Source organism: Tupaia chinensis, unplaced genomic scaffold (assembly GCF_000334495.1).
Source record: "Tupaia chinensis unplaced genomic scaffold, TupChi_1.0 Scaffold000489_1, whole genome shotgun sequence".
In the NCBI taxonomy this organism is placed as follows: domain Eukaryota; kingdom Metazoa; phylum Chordata; class Mammalia; order Scandentia; family Tupaiidae; genus Tupaia; species Tupaia belangeri.
The window spans coordinates 3,078,590-3,103,835 of NW_006160001.1; the positions used below are offsets into that span (position 1 = coordinate 3,078,590).

Below are 25,246 nucleotides of genomic sequence, written 5' to 3' on the forward strand. Positions count from 1 at the left end.
GGGTAGTGAACACTGAAGAGACTGCAATGAAGCATTCATGTTGAGAAATAACAAGAAACAGAGTCAGAGTCAGATAGAAAGACAATGAGAATTATAAAGTTCTTTAAAGTTAGGAAGAAGAGTATAAATGTAAGACTTTAGAAATTAAGGACTTATGAAAGGTCATTCAAAAAATGTAAACCATATTTCGTCAATATAAGGGTGGTACCATAGAGGGTACAAAGAGAATAAAATAAGGGGTCTTTAAATACTTAAAAGAAAAAAAAAAGTAAAAAACTTCTAAGGAAAAATAGCTGTTTACGGAGTATATTATAGTTTTCTATTCCAAATACCAAAAGGAATAATCTATAAAAAGGTAAAAATTAGGGGAAAAAATGTCAAAACTATAGAAAAATAGAAGCTATGCAGAAATTTCCATGAAAGACCAGTTGTTAGAAAAACACTTTCCAGGGGACCAGCTGAAGGCATAATGGTTACATCACTGGACTCCCACATAGTTGACCACGGTTTGAGTGACAGACCTGGTGCCTTAAACTCACATCATGCACTTGTGGGTGCATGCCCAAAATCCCAAGAAGAGAATGGAGGAAAAGGGATTGCGGCATGGCCATCCTCCAGAGGGGGTGATGTCTCACTTTCAAACTCTCTGTTTCTCTGGTGAGTGCACATGCCCTATAGCAAAAATCTAAAAAAAAAAAAAAAAAAAAAAGATGAGCACTTCCCAGAAAGGATGCAACAGCCTCAAATGAAAACATCTCAGAAACTGTAAATTCCTTCAGCAGCACATACTCAAAGCAGCAAGGCAGCTTATAGCAACAATTACCACAAGTATTTAAGCAGCTGGGAGCTAAAAAAAGACATTCAAGAAATAATACATAGGTTGATAAAACAAAGATGTACCAACAATGTAGTCCAAAATCTAACAGAATAGCTTTCCTGAAAACATACCATTCATCACACAAAGAGACCATTATTCTCGGACCCAGCTCCCTCAAAACTTTCTCAGACCACAGGTTCATTCCACTAGTTAAAAGCTAGTAAGTTTAAGAACGTAAGGAGATGTGAGCCAGTGGGTGAAGTGAAGGATGAAATGTTTGGATCCCATGTGGCTGTCTCTGTGGTTTCAGTACCAACCCGGCGGTTGAGAATTATGTTGGCTGCATGTGTGTGTGTGCCTAAAATCCTGAGAGGAGAATGGAGGAGAAGGGATTATAGCATGGCCATCCCCTCTGGAGGTTGTTTTCTCACTTTCTGTCTCTCTCTTTCACTGTCTCTCACTGGCAAGCACATGTGCCCTACTGCAAAAAAAAAAAAAACAGAAAGAAAGAAAGAAAGAAAGAAAGGAGATGTAAGAAAAGTCTATTCAGTTAAGAGTAAATAAAGAGTAAAATAATAAGTTGGGAAAACATCTAGGGTAGGGATCAGCAAACTTTTTCTGAAGGGTCAGATAAACATTTTAAGTTTTGTAGACCATCACATATTCTTTATTATTTGGGGGCATTTTTTAATTCTTTTTTTCCTAAACAACTTTTTAAAATGATAAAAACTACTCTTGGCTCAAGTGCTATACAAAAACAGCCCATAGACTAGAGTTGGCCTTCTGGCCATAGTTTTTTCTTTTTTTTTTTTTAAGACCAAACATGAAAGAAAAAGAACATGATAGTTCCTCCAAATCTGCAGTTTTAACTTTCATGGTTTCAGTTACCCACGGTCAACTGAAGTCTAAAAATATTAAATAGAAAATTTCAGAAATAAACAACCCAACAATTTAAATTACACACTATTCTGAGTATTGTGATGAAATCTCAGATTCCAGCTCTGTCCACTTCGGATGTGAACCATCTCTTTGTTTAACATCTCCACACTGTATATGCCACCCCTATGCAGTCACTTAGTAGCCATCTGGGTTATCAGACAGACTGTTATGGCATCACAGTGCTTGTGTTCAAGTAACCTTATTTTTTACTTAATAATGGCTACAAAGCACAAGAATAGTGTTGATAACATATTTTTTATAATTGTTCAATGCTATTATTAGTTATTATCATTAACCTCCTGCTGTGCCTAATTTATAAATGAAACACTAGGTATTCATTTACAGGAAAATACATAATGTATATAGGTTTCAGTACTATCCACAGATTCAGGCATCCACTGGGAGTATCACAACACATCTGTATGGATAAGGGGTATTACTAAGGTTTAAATACCACACATGTGGTGTGTCTCTATATTTTCTATTTTCTATTGAAAAGATCAAAAAGCAATGATACTCCAATACCAATGAACATGTCTTGTATCCAGATTAAGTCTCTCCTGTTTCCATTAAAAAAAAAAAAAAAAAAGTAGGGCTCCTCTGGGAAGTACTGATTCTAGGATTTGAAAAGGAATGTACCAAGAAACCTATACCATGAAACTAAGTAACATTTTCAAGATTAATGAGAGTATGCCAAACTTCAACTGCAATCAAGAACTCCCATTGGCTAAATCTAGGACAATTTAAACATCAAAAAGAATGAGTGACACTGACAGAAACACAGAAAAATTATGAAATCATAAATACTGATACTCAAGAAAGAATAAGCCCCCTATCTAAAAAAAAAAAAAAGCCAGCAGGTGGCATGGTGGTTAAGGCACCGGACTCACACATGGCTGACAGTGATTTGAGTCCCAAACCTAGCGGCTTGGTTTCTCTCTCTCTTTCTCTCTCTTTCTCTGGTGAGCACATGTGACCTATAGAAAATATAATAATGATAATTATTATTATTAATAAAATTAAATAAATAACTTTAATAAAAAACCAATCACCACCAGTAAGAATTCTTTTATCACCAACAATCCATAAACTGAAATTAAAGGATAATAACCAAGCATTTATCTTGCTTCTTTAGTACGAGCTGCATTTCAAGGTAACAAAACATCAGCTAATGAGGAAAAGGTCTTCTTTTAGAAGAATGACAGCAAATAAATGTAGATGAAATAACAGAATTACAAAATCACCAATTTGTAACCCTCAATGAAATCACCAATTCAGGTAAGAATCATCAATGGATGCTAAACTTCTTAAGTGAAAGGATAATGAGTTCCTAGAGATTTATATAGTACCAAAGTGTCTCCCCACATAGTTATTGCCTATCTCGGGAATAAAATCTTTGTCATGATAAGAGTACATGTTCACACGCACATGAAATAAAAAGAGAAGCAATCTCAAAAGGGTCTTCTTAGGCTGCAATCCCCTTTTCCCAGCCCTTCAGCATCTCAGGATCCTAGATACTAGTGTCCACAGCTGGCTGCATGATTTCCAGCCCTGCATAGCCACCAAATTACCACTACACCACAGTAGCTGGGCCCATGTATAAGATACTAACTTTATAAAGGAGGAATGTGATGTCTCCAAGTTAATCCAAGGGTCTATATGAATTGCTAGTCACTAACAATAAAACAACTAAAAAGACAGTTTGTGACATCTGATATGATATTATATGAATTATGAACAAGCCTTTGAACTTCTATGAGAAATACTGGAAAGGAGATAATGAAACAAGTTAAATGATACCATAAGAAAGCAGTATGCTATAAGATCAAATATGGTAGAAAATATAGATAAGAGGGCAGATTATGGTAGCAACATGAGAAGACCCTTCTTGATATAATGGTAGCTGACCATACCTGGACAGTGCAGCATGGATCAAGACCTAGGTACAAGTTTAACATATGTCATAAACAAATATATACTTTTACACAGTATTATCTGGAGTGTTTTAAAATAAATAAGGCAAAGTAGTAATTTATAAATAAAGATTTAAAAACAACAACAACAAAAGACAGGGGATGGCAGGTGGTATGGTAATTAAGGCACTGGACTCCCACATGGCCGACCATGGTTCAAGTCCCTGACTTGGTAGCTTGCTTTCTCACTTTCTCTCACTCTGTCTTCTGCTGGTCAAATTAAAAGATAAATAACAATAACAAATAAAATTAAATAAATAAATCTTTATTTACAAAGACAAATAATCCCTTTAAAACATAGGTTAATGAAACTAAAGGAAAGAAACAGAAGGTTCATCTTACTTTTGTTTGAGTAAGTATAGTAATGTGAACTTACTCTATTTTGGTACAAATCATTATAGACAGAATTCAAATGACAACAGCACTGTCTTTATATAAAAGCTGCTTGGGGGAACCAGCAGTTAGCGTAATGGCTATGTCGCTGGACTCCCACGTAGTCGACCGTGGTTTGTGTCCCGGACCCGGTGGCTTAAAACTCACGCCGGGCGCGTGTGCGTGCGTGCCCAAGATCCCGAGAGGAGAATGGAGGAGAAGGGATTGCGGCGTGACCCTTCCCCCTGGGGGCGTGATTTCTCACTTTCTGTCTCTATGTCTTTCTCTGTCTGTCTGGCGAGCGCACGCGCCCTACAGTGAAAATCTCTCAAAAAAAACCAAAAAAATAAAAAAATAAAAATAAATAAATAAATAAAAGCTGCTTAATACATACCACTCACAGGGCTGAAGGGATCTAAATGCCTTAAAAGAAGCATCCATTCCAGCAAAATCCCAAAACTTAACATCATAGTCATATCCTCCAGTCACCAAACGGGCACCTGAGGGATCCAGACCCAAAGCAGACACCTATTTAAAAAAATAATAATTAATTGGAGAAAAACAAGTTATATCTTTTATACCCTCCATTCCCACTCATAATTCCACTCAACCCATCCTAAAGGCATTAGAAACATCAAACAAATCAACAAATTGTTGTTACATTTTTTTTTTTTTTTGTAGTCCTACCCACCCTAGCACCCACCTGTGTGGTCAATTGCTACTTCTGAAAGGTAGAAACAGCATTTTCCTTTTTTTTTTTTTTTAAGAATTATTTAAGTTTTTTTCTTTCTCTCTTTATTTTTCTTTCATTTGACCAGAGAGGAACCGAGTAAGAGAGAGAGAGAGAGCGAGCTTGCAAGAAAACTTTCCAAACCTAAAGAAGCACTCAAAGATCCAGTCCCTGGATTTAATTTTTAAATTTACATAAAAGACTAAAAATTGATATGTAACTATTATGGGTGATGGTCTGAACTTTTCTGACTACCAAGAAATATTTTAAGCTTTTTATTTCAATATTTACTATATGAAATGTCAGGTCATATAAAAATAAGTCTCTTGTCCTAACTTGAGAAAGGCACAGACATTTTCATCTCTGATCTTTATGTTAAGATAATCAATTGGAGGAGACCAGCAAGTAGCATGGTGGTTAAGGTGCTCCCACATGACCAATCACGTTTCAAGTCCTGGACCTGGTGGCTTGCTTTCTCACTTTCTCTTTCTCTCTGTGTCTCTTTCTGGTCAAATTAAAATACATGAATGAATAAATAAAATTAAAAAGAAATAATTATTTTTAAAAAGATAATCAATTAGGAGGAGTGCCAGCAGGTGGCATAATGGTTTAGGTGCTAGATTCCTATATGGTCAACTGTAGTTCAAGTCCTGGATCTCATGGCTTGGAAATCATGCCAAGGAGGTCCATCCTGAGATGGCTACTGAAACTTGAGCTGTGAAATATTGCTTTCATTAACTAAAAATGAAGATTTTCTGCTGAGACTTCTCCCTCTAGAATCATTTCTAGTGGCCTCCATGTACTGAGTGTCTAGACAGGTCCAAGTGAATAGGATTCAAACATCTGAATATGATTAGGGTCAGAATATTCCTCAATTCCCACTGAATCTGATGCACAAAAGTGAAAAATGAAACGGAAGACAGATTGCAGATCCCCTCCTTCTGTATGCCTCTAAACACTCAGATTGAACTTCAACTATTAGGAAGAAATGCACCATCCATCAGATGACCAGAAATTATTGCAGGGTCACAAGAAATATGGGAAAGCAAGAAAATACCCCTTCACCAAGGGAAAAGAATAACTCCTCTTCACCCTCAGACAGTACAATGAAACTCACGGAAATGTCAGATAAAGAATTGAGAACGTTCATAGTGACGAAGCTAACAGAGGTGGAAGAGAGAGACAATGTACTGCAGGAGAGGCAGGAGAAAGGAGCTGATGAGTTCCAGGAGGTAAGGAAATTCTTACACAAGATCAGAAAGAGAAAATGCATGCTATAAAAAAGAATCAAATGGGCCTGTTAGAGATAAAGGCTATAATACCTGAAGTCAAAACTTCCCTTGAAAATATTAAAAGCAGACTAGATCATACAGAAAATAGAATCTCAGATGTAGAAGACAGAATGGCTGGCCTAGAAAAATCCATCACGAAGACTGAGAAAATTGCCCCCAAAAATGAAAATAATACATGAGAAATACTAGATACCATCAAACGTCCAAACATCCTGACAATTGGTACCCCAGAAGGCAAAGAGACTCATAAGGGCATTGATAATCTATTCCATAAAATCCTACAAGAAAACTTTTCAAACCTGGAGAAGCACTCAAAGATCCAGTCCCAAGAAATACAAAGGACCCCAAATAGAATCAACCTAAGAAGATTTTCTCCAAGACACATTATAGCCAGATTGACCAAAACCATAGACAAAGACAAGATACTAAGATTGGCAAGAGAAAAATGGCAAGTTACCTATGAAGGATATCCCATCAAGCTAACAGTGGACCTCTCACTGGAAACAATGCGATCGAGGAAAGAATGGGAAAATATATTCAAAGTGTTAAGGGAAAAACAATTTCAACCAAGAATATTGTATCCGGCAAGATTATCCATCATATGGGAAGAAAAGACAAGATCATTCTCAGTTAAACAAAACCTGAAAGAATTTACCAACACCAGACCAGCTCTCCAAGAAGTTCTGAATGGTGTGCTATACCAGGAAAATTAAATACAAACACACAGAAATAAGAGTTTAAAAACTAAGAAGATGGCCAACTTAATCATAGGGGCAAGTCTGGAGTTGAATACTATATGCCAGAATTTAATCAGGAAGATCAGACCACAAGAGAAGATAGACTAAGTACATGAGACTGAACTGGTGAAATAGAATTTTATGACTGTAGGCTAAAACATTGCTAATTTTCTTCTAGGCTTTGTTTTCCAGTTTTTAGGATTTTTGTCCTGACTTGAGCTGCTGAGAGGTTCATGTACCTACTATTTGAACAGAATCCTAACCTGTTTCCTGGCTTTAAGTTTGAAGCAAAGTTTCTTAGCATTTCTTTGATTTATTAAAGCTAAAACTCCTTTTCTTGAATGAAAAAATATACTAAAAAATACCTACTTAATGACCATAGTAAGCTATATAGCATCAGCTGGGTGCTAGCTTATAATATATTCATTCTACTCAGAGTTTCACACCTAAAGTCAGACATGTATTCACAGGTATGTATATATATCAGCTGAACTTGCTACTGAAAGCAGTTAGATTATTTAAGAAATTCTGTGAATCAATAAAATGAGGAGGGAAAACAGAATGGAAAACAACTGTAGACACCAGAGATAGTGTGGGAGGAGGGTGGCAAATGGTAGACAGTGAGAAATTGGGGGAAAAAAAAAAAAATATATATATATATATACACACATATATATCAATGAAACTAGAAATGGGAAATTATTGATGATAACATGTATAATTAAGCCATTATGCAGTATATTCTGGATGGGAAATCACATCTTGCATGCTGTGACTATGCTTGGTGAATAAATGTATATTAATTAATTTTAAAAAACTTTTTTTTTTTTTAAAGAAGGGTCAGGGCCCATTCAGGGACATAATTTTTTGTTTGGTGGTCTGGCTACCTCTGTTGCTTGGATAAATCTATAGACTCCTCCAGCTCTCAATAAATAGAAGTAATTTTATTTGTTCTTAACTACTCCCTCAGTTAGGAGAAATTGAAATCATGTGAGTGAAGCATTATCAGCAACTTGAAACAATGTACTAATACAATAAATGTCAGAGTCAATAAACCTTTTGGTGGGTGATTTCTTACTTTCCCACTCAATGTCTCCCTTGGGTGAGCACACACACCTTATGGCAAAACTTTTAAAAAAGATATTTTTATCTCTCTTTTTCTTGTAGTGCATTTTAGAAATTAGTCTATAATAAGGCAATTCAATTGATTAGAGAAAAAAAATTAAATCCAAATTATATGAAACCATGTAAACCCAGCCGTAAATGCATCTAAACTAAATGATAACAAAGCTTCCTTTTAAATACTAAGAGTTTAGGGTCAGCCCCACGGCCTGTGGTTAGGGGAGCCAAATTCCTCATAGCTGACTGAGCAGTGTGAATCCCATCCCTGGTGACTCCAAAAGTATGCCGTGTATATGGAAGTCCATGCCCCAAAATCCCAACAAGATGGAGAAATGGAAAAAGGATTACAGTGTGACCATACTCCATTAGGGTGCTTTCTCTCTTTCTCTGGCAAGTGTACACACTCAGGCAATTTTAAAAAGCTTTGAAATAAAATAACAACAAATCTTTTTATGAAAACATTTGCTTATTAAACAAATATTTTTATGGAAAATAAAAATTTTGTGAGAAGAATGACAGCTTTACATCTGTATCTACTAATTCTAATATGTGTCATTTCTGGGTCTATCTCTGTTGATGTTTTCCCTCTCATTGTGGGATGTATATTCTTGCTTCTTTGCTTGCTGGATACCTAGAAAAGGTAGTTTCACTGAAAAGTTAAGATAATTATATACCTTTATTTCATATGCATTTTAGTTCACTCAACTACCACTTTTTAATGGTTCTGCAATAAGACACAATGATTTCACTTACATCTCAAATATATATTATTCTTTAATAAATATAATGAATGAAACTATAATCTGAAAATAAATAGACCTATGCAATATAATCTCACAGTAATTCAATGATTCCTTAAAGTTCATTTCTTATCTCAACACTCATCTGAAAAATGAACAAATGCATGCCTTCTCATGATACAGAAATAAAGTAAGGGAAATGAGAAACTTTCCCACACCATAAAAAACAAAATTGTAATAGAGCTTCATTTCTTTCTTCCACTAACAATGTTCCTAAATCAAGAAAGAAGAGGGTTTTAAAGCCAACAATAACAATGACAGTAAATGCTCCTATTTTAAATGAAGAGCAATGGCTATTCTGACTGAACATGAAAGTAACTTTCTATTTTTTTAATATGCATTGCTTTTATGACATCAGTTAGCTGTATAATTAGTCTTAATACAAATGTATCTCATTAGCTCCCTTCTCCATGAGAGCCTTGCTATTGAGATAAAAGAACCAAATTTTTTTAACTTACTGTTTTTGTGCCATGCTTCAGTGTTATCTCATGTGAGTCAGGAATCTTTTGGACAGGATTCTGAAATACGAAAATTCCATAAGAACATGAGTAAAATGATACATTAATATACTGCGGGTAGGGTTGGGGCTACATAACGCAATCACAGGAAATAACAGCTTTTAAAAATTGCTGTTGGGATCAGCATTTCTTTCCATGGGGCACATGCACTTGTCAGAGAGACACAAATGGAGTGGGGGGAGGGAGAGATGAGAAAGCACCCCTCTGGAGGCATGGGCACACTGCAATCCCTTCTCTTCCTACCCTTCTTTAGATTTTCGTGGGCATGCACACACAGCATCCAGTGTGACCCTCAACCATCTGGGTCCAGGACTCAAACCAGGCAGTCAGCCATGTGAGATCCTGCCCACCAGCTGATCCAATACTTTGATGTTTAAGGTGAACAAATCATAGAATATTTTACACAAATTTTTTAAAATTTCATATTAAAAAATCAAAGAGAATCTATCAGACAGAAAAAACAATCATTACAACTTGTAACTGTCATTTTTTTAAGGTTTTTGCCATCGAATACATGTGCTCTCTAGAGAGACAGAGATAGATAGAGGGAAAGTAAGAAATCATCCGCCGAGAGGATGGCCATGCTGCAATCCCTTCTCCACCATTCTCTTCTCAGGACTTTGGGTATGCACACACACACACATGTATCCAGCACAGTTTTCAAGCCACTGCACCAGGCCTGAGTTTGAAGTTAACAGGTCCAAGACTTAAACTGAGGTCAGCCATGTGGGAATCCAGTGCCTTAACCAACACTCCTCCTGCTGGTTCATTTTTAAATGCTCTGATTAATTCTGATTGTTGATAAGTGTTAAACAAATATTTTCCCCCTTTTTTTTGTAATTGTGACAAGGCTTGTGCATGTGTCAGAAAGACAGAAAAAGTGAGAGAGGGAGAGAAAGAAAGTACCCCACAATGGGTGTGGCCACGCTACAGACCCCTCTCCTCCATTTTTCCAACCTGTCAGAATTTTGGACAGGCATGCATACACACCCAATGTGTTTTCCAATCTGCCAGGGTTGAGATTTGAGCCATAGTCAGCCATGTGGAACCTAGTTCCCTTAACCACTAGGCTATGGGGCCGGCAAATACTTTGTAAGACAATTCCCCTCATAGTAAATAAAAATAGAACCATAACTTACATTAAAACTTAGTTGTATCTTATTCATTTATAGTCTTAATATGCCAACAGAAGCTCACAAAGAGCAGATAATCATAAAATGAAGAAAATTATAATTTAGAACACCCTTACCACTTAAATATCAAAAATCACTTTTAGACATACTGTAACCCATATTTAAAATAGTCACTATAGCGAGTCAGAAGTAGCACAGCAGTAAAATGCAATGCTTTGCGAGACTGACTCACATAGGATGGTTCCACGTTCATGTCCAGAGACCTACCAGAGTATGCGAGGCACACAGGCAGAGTATGTGCCCATAATCTAGGCTGCATGAAATGGGAGGGTGGACTGAAGCACGTAGACCTTGTAAAGACTGTGGTATTTCTGTCTCTCTTTTTTTCTCTCTCACTCATGGAATAAATAAATAGGCCAAATAATAATAATGATAGACTTTCCTCTTTTTATATGCCCATAGGCATGCCTTAAAGTAATGTGTACTTAATTTACAGTAGACAATAAAATCTTCACAGGGTATCTATAAAACCCTAAACATTGAAAAAAAAAAAGTTGTTCAGAAATGTTACAAATAAACAAGGTCATTCACTGATTCACTGATGCAATAAGCAAGCATTTATTGAAGTGAGATCACACCAGATACTGATTAGCATTAGATAAAGCCTGTACTTATCCCCTCTCCCAAGAACCACATGGACAAAGGAGGAGACATCAGTGACTCTCATTCAATATAACAAATGTTATTATGGATGAGGTGTGGGCAGAAAATTGAGATGCGGTGAAGAGCAATGCATAAATCAGACATAAGAGGTCACAGATATCATCTGACTAAGAGGCTTTCACGTTTATTCAAATCTCCGTTATCTGGGACTGGCAAGTGGTGTGGTAGTTAAAGGCGCTGGACTCCCATATGGATGACCACAGTTCAAGTCCCAGACCAAGTGGCTTGCCTTATCACTTTCCCTCTCTCTCCCTCTGATCAAACTGGGAAATAATAATGAGAAGAAGAAAAAGAAAGAAAGAAAATTAAATAAAATAATTCTTAAAAAAAACCTCCATGGGAACCAGCAGTTAGTGTAATGGCTATGTCGCTGGACTCCCACGTAGTTGACCGCGGTTCGCGTCCCGGACCCGGTGGCTTAAAACTCACGCCGGGCGCGTGTGTGTGCGTGCCCAAGATCCCGAGAGGAGAATGGAGGAGAAGGGATTGCGGCGTGACCACCCCCCCTGGAGGGTGATTTCTCGCTTTCTGTCTCTCTGTCTCTGTCTGTCTGGCGAGCGCACGCGCCCTAGAGTGAAAATCTATCAGAAAAAAAAAAAAAAAAAAAACCTCCATTACCCAAGAGGAGGATAATCACACTAAAATTCTGTTCCCACTACAAATTCATGGATCATCTTGCAATTTACTTAAACATTTGGGATCAAACAGTTCTTTCCTTTTTTATCATCAATCTATCAATCTTTTTCCTGCAATGATTCCTTCCCTTCAACATATAAAGTTCTTCTTATATAAAAAAAAAAAAAAAAAAAAAACTATTTTCCCCTCACTTATTGCCAAATTACTATCTTTTCCTGTAAGGTCAAACTTTCTCAAACTATAGTTTCATTTAGCATCTCTATTTTCTTTCATTCTCTACCTCTACCATTTAGACATTTCTCAGTTTATTCCTAATATCTAGCACAGTTCTTGACATATAAGAAGCCCTCAGTGACTCTCTCTTTACATATGAATAAACTATAAATGCCCCTAGACTGATTTTCAAAATTTAACCTACACACCTGACCTTCAACAGGATGGAAACTACTTTTCTCCTCCATGTTGGAAGTGTTCTTTCCTGGAAAGAAACAGCCTAGACAAGACTGAAATGCCAGGATTCTTTTTTTTAATTATTTATTTAATGTTACTTATTCATCCATTTATTTTAATTTGACCAGAGAAAGACACATACAGAGAGAGAGAGAAGGAAAGTGAGAAAGCAAGCCACTAGGTCTGGGACTCGAATATTGGTCAGCCACGTAGGAGTGCTCAGCAGCTTAACCACCAGGCCACCTGCTGGTAACCTGAAAAGCCGGGATTCTTAAGTCTAGCTCTACTACTTATTAGCTTAGTCATGACCTCAGAAAAGTGTTTCTCTAGATTTCTTCCTTTGTGAACTTGGAAAATAGCACCTTCTCCATAGGTTATTCTGAAGTCAGTGATTTAAAGCTCTTAATACAGTCTGTAACATGGTATAGCTCAGGGAATAAAAACACTATTTTTTACAAGGCCTACCTCTATCTTTGGTCATATTATTTTAGTCTTTTTCCAGAGATCTCTTCCTCTTTCTTTACCAGGCAAATTCCTACTCATCCTTCAAGACTTAAATCAGATAGGACCTATTCCTGGAAGCATTTCTCAACATTTCAAACCCTTGGTTAAGTGATCTTTCTATCTATCTATCTTCCTTCCCACCACCACCTAACCAGACTGCAAAACATAAACTTCTCAAAAAGTATGTATCTATCTCTCATCTCTGGATTCCCTGTCCACAAAACAGCTGATATATAGCAAACACACATAAAAATTATAGAAATTAATAACTGGCCCAATGTTCACCTTGCTGATCACATGAATATTATAGTTTTTAATTTAGCCTCAAATTTTAGATTAATGGTTATGTCCACAAAGAAAGCACGTGTCATTACATCAGGTCAACCTGATGAGAGACAGGATAATTGAATATTTCCACACTTGATATAGCCAATGAGATAAACCATTGGACCTACCCACATTTGAGATAGTCAATAGGATGAAAACAATCAGTAGACTCAGTCAATGATCAACCTACTATAGATTGAAAAGTTACAATAGATTGGAAAGTAATTTCTGGGGCGCTTGGATTACTCTCTTTCTCTCTCCACTTAGGCCGGCTCCTACCTCTCGAGAGTATACTTTTGCTTTTGCTTAAAAGGCAATAATAATAATAATAAATTAAAAGTATTGTATAGGGGCTGGCAGGTGGTATGATGGTTAAGGGCACTGGACTCCCACATGGCCAACTATAGTTCGAGTCCTGGACCTGGTGGCTTGTTTCTTCACTTTCACTCTCTCTCTGTATGTCCTTCTCTGGTCAAATTAAAATAAATAAATAAATAAAGTTAAATAAAATAATCGTATTAAAAATTATTGTATCTTAGACTAAAAGCAGATTGAAAACTATAATTTAAAAAAATTGCAATTTTTGTTTTGGACTGTTTGCATAAGAGAAGTTACTGCAGCCCATTACCAACACAGATTAGTAAAGAAGGAAATTAGGAACCAAGAAGACACTGAACCAAAATAAAGAAACAGCTGAAGAGTTTATAGTTTAAGGTGAGCAGGTGGTGTAGTGGTTAGGGGTGCTGGACTCTCACATGGCTGACCACAGTTTGAGTCCCAGACCTGGTGGCTTGCTTTCTCACTTTCTCTCTCTCTCTCTCTCTCTGTCTCTTACTCTGGTCAAATTGAAAATAACTATAATGATAAAAACAAAGGAAAAACAAAATTTTTTTGGAGAGGTTTTTCGCTACAGGACACGTGCGCTCGCCAGACAGACAGAGAGAGACAGAGAGATAGAAAGCGAGAAATCACACCCCAGGGGGGATGGCCACGCCGCAATCCCTTTTCCTCCATTCTCCTCTCGGGATCTTGGGCACACACGCACACGCACCTGGCGTGAGTTTAAGCCGCTGGGTCCAGGACTTGAACCGCGGTCGACTACATGGGAGTCCAGCAACATAGCCATTACGCTAACTGCTGGTCCCAAGGAAATAATTTTTAAAAAAGAGTTTATAGTTAATTTCAAGACAAATATGTTACTGTATAGTTTGCTATATTGTGGACAGTGCTGCACATACATATTTCAGAGATATCAATATTCCAACAAAAATTCTGGACTACTCCTATGTTAAACTGTCAAAGACACTGCTCCCTTTGCAGCTTACAATATCTGCAAGCAATAAAAATCCTATGTAAGTGCTAGGTACTCTTGTAAGAAGGAGAACAGTTGAACTGTTTCGTTTGTTGAGAAATCTATTATACTGTGTCTCATTTCATAACTAATTCCTTCATCATCATTCAGAAAAATAGAAATGCTGTCACCGAAAAGGAGACATGAAAATTATTTCACTGAATTCAATGCAGAATATGCCTATATACAGTTTCTAACATTTAAAGAAAAAAAAAACTTACGAGAACACAGAACTCAGTATTTACATTAGGAGTGAATTAAATGTTTAAATAAATATTTATATTTAAAATCAAAGTTTTACTGGAAACCATGTAGGGTATAACACATAAAAAGCATATAATTGGTACAACTAAGGCATCTAAAATAGTAGCAATCCATCTTTTGGTAGCATGTCACTTGATGGTGACTGTTCTTTTTCCAAAACTTTTACTAATGACTTTTTGAAATATAGCTTAGTGTGAAATTTGCTGTAACAGTATTTTCAAGATTTTCCTGCCAAAGGACATCATAAACTACATGACTTCAATGGAGTAATTTATTACCAGAACCTATAACAAGAGCTACAGTCTTAATGGAAGAGGAAAAAACAGCACTTTTTCTTTTGAATTGGTTTTAAATACTAACCAAAGGATTATTTCCCAGGCTCTTTGGTCTGTCTCCAAAAACAACAATGATAACAAATACACATGGAATAATATGAGTAATTATACCAGACAAACATCTTTAACAGTGCTTTGAAAAGATCTGCAATCAAAAACAACTGGGATTGGGGCCAGCAGATGGCATGGCAGTTAAAGACGCTGGACTCCCACATGGCCAATGGCGGTTTGAGTCCTGGACTGGGTGGCTTGCTTTCTCACTTTCACTCTGTTTTTATATATATATTTTTTTCCTCTCTCTCTGTCTGATCAAACTGGAAAATAATAATAATAAATAAAGTTAAATAAAATAGTTATTTAAAAATAAACAATTGGGATTTATGGGATAAAGGCACATGTTTAAAAAAAGCTGCATGTGCATGCTACCATAAACCATAATAGAGTCTACAAAGGGGTCCCAAGTGGTGATATCATTGGTAGTAAATTGAAATGCAATGCTAGAAGTTGCATGGCCAACTGCAGATTTGGATCCCTGGGTTGGTTTGAAAACACAATGGGTGTGTTCCCAAGCTCCTGGGGAGCTGGGAAGCTAGAGAAAGGAGACTGTGGAATGAAAGATCTTGTTGAAGGTGTTTCTTTCTCTCTCTGTCTCTGTCTCTCCCTCCCTCTCTGTGTGTACATGTGCTGCCATGAATAAACTAAATGAACTCTTTTAAAAAGTCTACCCAGTAATAAAGGTTTGCCACAAAGTTGCTGGAAACTGAGAGACTAAGTATTGCCAAAAAGGAGCTTGCAAATGAGTGTTATTTCCTCCCAGAAATCACTTAGGTTATAGTTAGCAGAGAGGATAACCAGAATTAGTATTTTCTAGAGTAACTACGGAGATTCAACAAGACTAACTTAACATTTATTCATTCACTCAGTAATCATACATTTACTTAACATTTACTTTTTCCTTCACGCTACATACCAGGTACAGCAGTCAAAGATGAAACACCAATTATAAAGACTGTTCACAAGGAACTGTCAGCCCAGTAAAGTAAAACAGATGGTAAACAAACAGGCCAATGAAAATGTTTCAGAAGCTATGACAGACAGATATACAGGATTCAGTGCTCAATTCCATTCTGCCTGAGGATACAGGGAGTGCTTAGAAAAGACCTTTATGAGATGTCTTCAGAAAAATGAATAGACGTTCTGCTGGTGAATGTAGAGGATATCTACTAGAGAATAACATGAATCTTGACACTTTCTGGACTTTAAGATGAGGGAAATGTAAATTAAAACTACACTAAGACAGGACTACACGCTTATTAGAATGGCTAAATTTACTTATTAAATTTTCATTATTCATTTTCATTTATTTATTATTTTTTGGTTTGACCAGAGAGAGAGAGAGGGAAAGTGAGAAAGCTACCAGGTCCAGAACTTGAACCACAGTTGGCCATGTGGTAGTCCAGTACCTTAACCATCATGCTACAGGTCGACCCCTAAATTCATATATATTGCTGGTGAGAGTATAAAACGTGGTCCACAGAATGAGTCTTTGTTATTGGTCTTTATCTTTAACTGTAATATCTGGTATGTGATATGTAAGTAAACAGTAAATACTTGTTACGTGAATGTACTATTAGTGAGTGAATGAATAAATTAACTAATGTTAAATCAGTCTTATCAGATCTCCATAGTTATACTAGGACAGATTAATTATGGTTGCCTGTGGTCCTGTACTGATAAATATAACCTAAATCATTAAGAAAAAGTTTATTGGTTACTAATAAATTTAAACTTACATTTATTTAGTGTACAATCCAGAAATTTTACTTCTAGAAATCAACCTACGAGAAATAAAAACGTATCGACAAAAAGACTATACAGGAGTGTCCACAGCAGCTTTCTTCATTCATAATATCCAAAAAAATAGAATAATACATTTGTCTACCAAAATGTGAATAGAAGACCAGCAGGTGTGGTGGTTAAGGCACTGGATCTGAGAGTACGTATGCCCAAGATCCCAAGAGGAGAACGGAGGAGAACAGATTACAGTGTGGCCATCCCCTGGGTGGGGGTGGAGGCTAGGAGGTTGGAGTAGGGAGGATTTCTCACTTTCTCCAGCAAGCACTGGTGCCCTATGGCAAAAACCTAAAAAAAAAAAAAAAAGGTGAACAGAAATATGTCAGGACAGCTTCATAAATAGACTATAGACTACTCAGTAATAAAAATGAATTTACTAACACAAGAAACAACATGAACAAGTCTCAAAAATAGGTCAAACCCAATGGTAGGTTCCATTTATATGAAATTCTAGAAGGGACACTCTTAATCTATAATGTTGGCCTGGGGCTAAGGGATTCAGTGAAAGAAAAGGTGGATTGATGGCAAGGTGGCTTGAAAGCAAAGAACTATTTTTAGAAATGCTCTAAATATTTTTCCTTTTTAAAATTTGCCAGAGGGTACATCAGCTTACCAGATACAGAGAGAATAAGACACAAGAAGAGGGAGAAAGTATACCCCAATATGGCATGGTCATGCCACAATCTCTTTTCCTCCATTTATCCACCCTGTCTGGATTTGGGGCATACAGACACATGCACTGGGCGTTTTTCAAGCTGCCAGAGCCAGGATTCAAGCCACAAAGTCAGCCATGTGACAGTGGGCTCTCTTAACCACTAGGCCATAGGACCAGCCCTCTAAGTCTTATGGTGGTTACAATGACTCAGCTACATGCATCTATCAAAACTTTATAACCTAGGGACCAGCAGTTAGCATAATGGCTATGTCGCTGGACTCCCACGTAGTCGATCACGGTTCCCGGACCCTGTGGCTTAAACTCACGCCGGGCACGTGTGCATGTGTGCCCAAGATCCCGAGAGGAGAATGGAGGAGAAGGGACTGTGGCATGGCCATCCCCGCTGGGGGGTGATTTCTTGCTTTCTGTCTCTGTCTCTCTGTTTGTCTGGTGAGCGCACGCGCCCTATAGCAAAAACCTCTCCAAAAAAAAAAAAAAAACTTTATAACCTATACATTTAAAAATGGTTGCACAGAGGGCCAGAGGGTAGTGCAGCAATAACAACAACACACTGTGGTCTAGTTTAGGTCTGGAGACCTCCTTGAGTACGCCAGGCATGTGCAGGCCCATGATCTAAAACTGGCTGAAGCTGGGGGCAGATCACAGCAAAACCCTGTTAGGGATGCTATATCTCTGTCTCTCTCACGCATCCTCATGAAAGAAATAAATATACATGTAAAAAAAAAATTGCCAAGTCTCAGTGCAATTAGTAGTGTACTAAACTACAATGCTGAAAGACATGACCAACGGTGGGTTTAGATCCCCCAGTCTGACTGGCCCAAAACATGCCAGGCACATGCACATGTGTCAAAAATCCTGACAAGTTGTGGGGGAGGAGGCGGGGGTTGGGGAAACAAGAGCCCAGTATAGTGGAAACAGTCAAGAATTTTCTCTCTCACTCTCTCATGTGCATGTACTCTTTATCATGAATAAAATTAAACTTAAAAAAAGATTGCGTATAATTACTGTGCATTATACCTCAGTATAAATTATTTTTAAAGTTTAAAAAGAAAGAAGAAAACCTGATAGAATTAGTTTTGACTGTGAGTTGCAGAAAACCCACAAAAGCGTCAGCACTGGTACATATCTCGAAGATCACCAAGACTCCAGCTTTCTGTCGTCATAAAAACTGAACCTAGTTAACTCCCAGAAACCTTGAGTGATAACAACAAGAAATGTCTGTTATTTTATACACTAGTAGATAACTATAATATTGACCAACTCACTAACAATTAGTAGTAAAAGTTACTATCACTGATCAAGTACCTACTATATCTCAGGTCCTGTACAAAATGTTTTTTGCATTAATCCTCATGCAATCCTGTATGTACACATGACTACATCCATTTTCACATTCTACTCAGCAATTATTGAGCACATATTCAACATGAAAACTGTTTGATACAGGAGTAATAAATCCCACCTCCTGTATTCAAGTCACACTATAATTAAAGGAGCTAAACCTGAGCTGAGCATTTACATGAGAGAAAGAGTTCACCAAGAGTGCAGGTGAGAGGGAACACGTACAAGGGGAGAAGGGCACGGTTCAGCCAGAAGTGCAGGAAATGTGGACATGCTCTCCTATGGTGAGGGTGACCATATCTGCCAACCAGTCGTAATAGTCCTGTCTCTCTCAAAAGTGGCCTGATTTGACCAATAAATTATAAAATCATTCAATGTATGACTAGAGTACAGGCACTCAGGAGTAAGAGCACTTGAAGGAAGAATGGGCCCAAACACCAAAGTATGCTCCGCCTTCTGCAGGTTACAATCCCAATACCTAGATCTCAGGAAACTTTCCTCAAAACATAGTCCTTAAAAGATGCTTCAGAGATACAGCTTTTCCCCAGAGTTGTACATTTGACTGCCAGCAAGAACTTAGGGCCCCATTTCTACCCATACCAGAACATAAGATCCAGAGTATTGAAATGTACTACAAATATGTTCAGGTTTCAAATAAAAATTACACATCATACGAAGATCCAAGAAGATTTCGCCTTGATTAGGATCAGCTGGTGGCATTGTAGTTAAGGTGCTGGATCCCACATGCCAACTGCACAGTTAAAGTCAAGTCTCACCCAGTAGCTTGAAAAACATGCTGGAAGCACATGTATGTGTGCCCAAAACTGGCATGACCATTTCCCCTTGAAGGCGGTGTTTTCTCACTTTTTCTTTCTTTCTATCACTCTTGCTCTTGTTCTCACTCTGCCTCCAGCTAGCACGTGTCGATAGCAAATTGAAAAAAAGAAAAAAAAAAAAAAGCTACAGACACTAATACTGAGAAGAGAGAGATGTTCGAATTATCTGACAATGATTTTAAAGCAGCCATGATAAAAACACTTCAGTGAGCAATTACAAATATATGTTAGTGAAAAGAATAATGAGAAAGTCTCAGCAAAGAAACAGAATATATAAAAAGAGGGTCAAATGGAAAATTCATACTTGAAAAATACAGTCACAGAAACATAAAGCTCAATGGTAGGCTAAGCAGCAAAATGGAGAGGACAGAGAATCAGTAAACTAGTAGTCAGAAAAACTGAAATTACCAATCTCAACAACAGAAGGAAAACAGCCTCAACCCACCGGGGGAAAAAAATGAATGAACCAATAATCAAAGAGTCAGAAATCTGTGAGGCTATGACAAAAGATCTAGCTCTCCTGTCATCAAGCCTCTGAAGAAGAGAATAAAAGGTGCATGGCTGAAAAAAGCACTCCAAGAAACAATGCTAAAAATTTCCCAAACATGTCAAGAAAACTAATCTGACAGATTCAAGAGGCTTAGTAAAAACCCAAAAAGGATAAACAAAGAAATTCAAACCATGACACACCATAGCTAAACTTCTCAAAGAACAAAATCTTAATAGAAGCAGAAAAAAATTATCATTATCAATAAGAAATAGTAATTTAAAAGACAGTAAATTATTCACAAGAAAGCACAGAGACCAGAAGGAAGTAGTACAGGATATTTGGAGTACAAAAAGAAAAGAACATCAATTCTTTATAGAATCAGTTCTTAAAACAGTGAAAATACCCTTCAAGAAAAAAAAATCAAGAAACTTTCAGATGACAAAAGAGTAAGAGAACCTATCACAGCAGACTTACTCAAAAAGAATAGTTAAAAGATGTTTTCTGAACAAAAAGAAAAAGATAAAAGAAGCAACCTGAGAGAACCAGCAGTTAGCGTAATGGCTATGTTGCTGGACTCCCATGTAGTCGACTGCGGTTCGTGTCCCGGACCCGGTGGCTTAAAACTCACGCCGGGCGCATGTGCGTGCGTGCCCAAGATCCCAAGAGGAGAATGGAGGAAAAGGGATTGCAGCGTGACCATCCCCTCTGGGGGGTGATTTCTCGCTTTCTGTCTCTATGTCTCTCTCTGTCTGTCTGGCGAGCGCACGCGCCCTATAGCAAAAACCTCTCAAAAAAAATAAAATAAAATAAAATAAAAGAAGCAACCTGAAAACATCAGAAAGGAGGAAAGAACACAATAAGCAATAATGTCAGTAAATACAATAGGATTTCCTCCTCTACTTGAATTTTCAAAATTATGTTTGATGGGACCAGTAGGTGGCGTGGTGGTTAAAACACTGGACACTCCCACATGGCCAACCATGGTTCGAGTAGCAGACCTGGTGTCTTGCTTTCTCTCTCTCTCTGTCTCTCTGGTCAAATTAAAATGAATGAACAAATAAAATTAAATAAATAATTCTTTAATAAAAATTGTTTGACAGTTGAAGCATAAATTGTGAAACTCTGACGTGGGTCTAACTATATGCAGAAGAAATATTTAAGATAATTTTGGGGGACCAGCAGTTAGTGTAATGGCTATGTCGCTGGACTCCCATGTAGTCGACCGCAGTTCGCGTCCCGGACCCCGTGGCTTAAACTCATGCTGGGCGCCTGTGCGTACGTGCCCAAGATCCCAAGAGGAGAACAGAGTAGAAGGGATTGCAGAATGGCCAGCCCCCCCCAGGGGGTGATTTCTCATTTTCTATCTCTTTGTCTCTCTCTATCTTTCTGGCGAGCGCACACGCCCTATAGCAAAAACCTCTAAAGAAGAAAGAAAAAAAAAAAGACAATTTTGGAAAGAATGATGAAAATGGAGAGAATAAAGGTATGTGAACAGATGCAGTTTCTATATTCGCTCAAACAAATAATACTGGCAACACACACACACACACACACACAAATGATTTTGACAAAGAAGCCTAAGAATATTCAATAAGGAAAGTATAATCTTTTCAATACATGGCATTAAGAAAACAGGAAATTCACATACAAGAGAATAAAGTAGACCCTTATTTACACTGTATAAAAAGTTAACCAGTAGATGGCATAATGGTTATATCACTGGACTCCCAAGTAGTCAACCATGGTTCGAGTCTCAAACCTTATGACATAAACTCATGCTGGGTGCATATGCATGCATGCCCAAGATCCAGAGAGAAAAATGGAGGAGAGGGATTGCAGCGTAGCCATCCACTTGCGGGGAGTGATTTCTTCCTTTCTGTCTGTCTTTCTCTGTCTCTCCAATGAGTGCCCACACCCTATAGCAAAAATCCTCTTAAAAAAAAAAATAGAATTATTATAATACCCATCAAGTTTACTTCTGGGTACACATCCAAAAGAATTGAGACCAGGTCTTGAAGAGTTATTTGAACACCCATTTTCACAGCAGCATTAGTCATAATAAACAAAAACTAAAAGAAAATCAAGAGTCCATCAATGGGTGAATTTAACAACAAAATGTAATATATACATACGATCCAACATTATTCAGCCTTAAAAAGAAAAGAAGTTCTGACCCATACTGCAACATGGATAGACCCTGAGGACATTATGCTGAGTTATATAAGTCAGCCACAAAAAAATATATATATATTGTTTGGTTCCACTTACATGCAGAATCTAGAGTACCTAAATTCATAGAGACAAAAAGTTAAATAGTGGCTGATAGGGGCTGAGGAAGGGGGTGCAAAAGGGAGTTAATGGGTACAGAGTTTTAGTTGGGGGGGGTTGTTTGTTTGTTTTATAAGGTTTTTTTGCCATAGGGTATGTGCACTTGCCAGAGACAGAAAGCCAGCCAGAGGGAAAGTGAGAAATAATCCCCCAGGGGAAATGGTCATACCGTAATCCCTCTTTTCCATTCTCCTGGGACTTGGGGCATGCACACACACATGCTCAGTGTGATTTTTCAAGCCACTGAGTCCAGGATTAGAGCCATGGTGGGCTATGTGGGAGTCCAGTGTCTCAACCACCATGCTACATGCTACCTGCTGGGCCCCAGAGTTTCAATTTTGCAAGATGGAAGATTTCTGGAGACTAATTGTGCAATATAAATATACTTAATACTTAAGAGTACACCTAAAAATGGTTAAAATGGTAAATTTTATGTGACATATTTAGCACAATTCATAATTTTTGTTATATTTATTCACATAAACAAAAAACTTTTAAAGATGCGTAATTTTAATTCCAAATACTTCTAAGTGCTCTAATAATAAAGTTTCAAAACAAATCATTTATCAAATATTAAAAACCTTCCTCTAAAAAAGAGGTTATATATCTAAAATATTGTAGGAAGGAAAGACAATTTCCTAGGTAGTTCTCACAACTGGTTCCAATCCTCCAATTAGTAGTATTCCCAAGCCACCTATCTCTAAATTACCTAAAAACCATTTGCCCTATTGCAAGCTGCAATCTTAGAGCATAGTTCCCCGTAACATGTCTTAAGAATATACTGTTAAGTAACTTACACAACTGGGACCAGCAGTTAGCGTAATGGCTATGTCGTTGGACTCCCATGTAGTCAAACACAGTTTGAGTCCCAGACCCGGTGGCTTAAACTCGCGCCAGGCGCGTGTGCGTGCATGCCCAAGATCCCGAGAGGAGAATGGAGGAGAATGGGGTGAGGTGTGGCCATTCCCCTGGGGGGTGATTTCTCGCTTTCTCTCTCTCTGTCTCTCTCAGTCTTTCTGGCGAACGCACACGCCCTATAGCAAAAACCTCTTCAAAAAAAAAAAAAGTAACTTACACAACTTAACTTGTATAAGGCTGAAACACTAAAAAAAAATTGTTTTAATTTTTAAAAATGAATTATACATTTTAGGATAAATATATTACCTTTCAAAAATTGTATGACATGGGGCTGACAGGCGGCATGGTGGTTAAGGGCACTTGACTCCCTCATGGCCAACCACAGTTTGAGTCCTGGATCTGGCAGCTTGCTTTCTCATTTTTTTCTCTCTTTCTCTCACTCTGTCCCTCTCTAGTCAAATTTTAATTAATTAAATAATTCTTAAATGCATGACATCATCAATAAACACAAAAATGACTTCTTTTATGTTTATATGTCATACCACAAAGGCAGGTAAACGGCCAGCAAAATCTGTACCAAATGATACGCTTAATTTTCGAAAGCTGCCATGAACATATATGCCTTATAAATTCATAAGACTATAATTCTGTATTTCAGCTCTTATTCTTAATTTATAAGTCCAAAGTCCTGGAATCTAGATAAGACTCTGAGATTAATTATACCCATACCTTGCTGTGGCTGCAGCTGCTAATGCTGCCTTTTTTTTTTTGTGAATGGCCAGTGAGAAAGAGACACACAGAGAGAAAGAGAAAGCACTCCCTAATGGCGTAGCTACACCACAATCCTTTTACCTCCATTTCTCCATCCTGTCAAGATCTGTGGCACACATGCAGATGTACCCTGTGCACATTTGTTCTGTTTTTCTCTAGGCCCTGGTCTCCAAACTGCAGTTAGCCATAAGGGATCCACCTCTTTACACACAGCACTTCACTGGACAACAGGGCCAGCCCTTCACTTGTAACTTTCTGTAAGTCATCTAATTGCACAGAACCTCAGCTTTTTCCATTGTAAACTGAGAGAGATGATATAAACCATAACTTCTATGATGATGTGACTTATCTCAAACTTGGTCACATATAGAAGTGTATACACTGTCTGTGTTAACTGGCAAGTCCTTCCCTTACTTCCACCTGCTCCACTTTTCCTCACATTGCTTGCCATGACAATATTATTCTTCCTAGGTCATTTTTCATCAAAAACCTTCCATGGTTTTCCACTGTCTTTAGCAGCAATCAATAACTATTCACAACATCCACAGTCGGTTGCTTTAGAAAGTTTTTTTTTCTTTTATTTTAAATTATTTAATTTTTTTTTTACTTACTTAATTTTGTTATTTATTTATTTATTTACATTCATTCACTGTACATCATTACAGCATACAAAATGAGATTTTCCATCCAGAGTACACTGTATATTATCTCAGTGAAGCACATCAACAAACATGTTATTGTCAACAAACAATTTTCCATTTCTTGTTTCCTGTATGTTTTGCTTTTTTACCCCATCCTTGTTTCCCTATCTTTTACTCTCTGCCATCTCCCACTCTCCTCCCACACTGTCCTGGTATCTATGTTTACTTTCTATACTGTTTTCCCCCCACATTTTATTAAATTACCTTAATTAATCTAAATGTTTCATAGCAAACGCATCTGATATATACATTTCCTTGAACACAAGTCTAACTTTAGGCATCATATAAAGTAGCTCCTAGCTGGGGTTGTATATCTTACTGCAGTCATTAAATAGTTTTTTTTTAACTTTTTTTTGTAACTTAATTTA

At 37.4% G+C, this 25,246-nt stretch overlaps 1 protein-coding gene across 1 annotated transcript in view; it reads right to left on the reverse strand.

Annotated features, from left to right (window-relative positions):
- The window catches only part of WDR70 (WD repeat domain 70), a 263,224-nt gene that overhangs the window by 214,664 nt on the left and 23,314 nt on the right, over positions 1–25,246 (reverse strand). Inside the window, exons 6-7 of the mRNA XM_006156313.3 lie at positions 9,241–9,300; positions 4,496–4,629 (exon numbers count right to left, since the gene is read on the reverse strand). Coding sequence (XP_006156375.1) covers positions 4,496–4,629; positions 9,241–9,300 — 194 coding nt within the window. The remainder of the gene's footprint in view (positions 1–4,495; positions 4,630–9,240; positions 9,301–25,246) is intronic.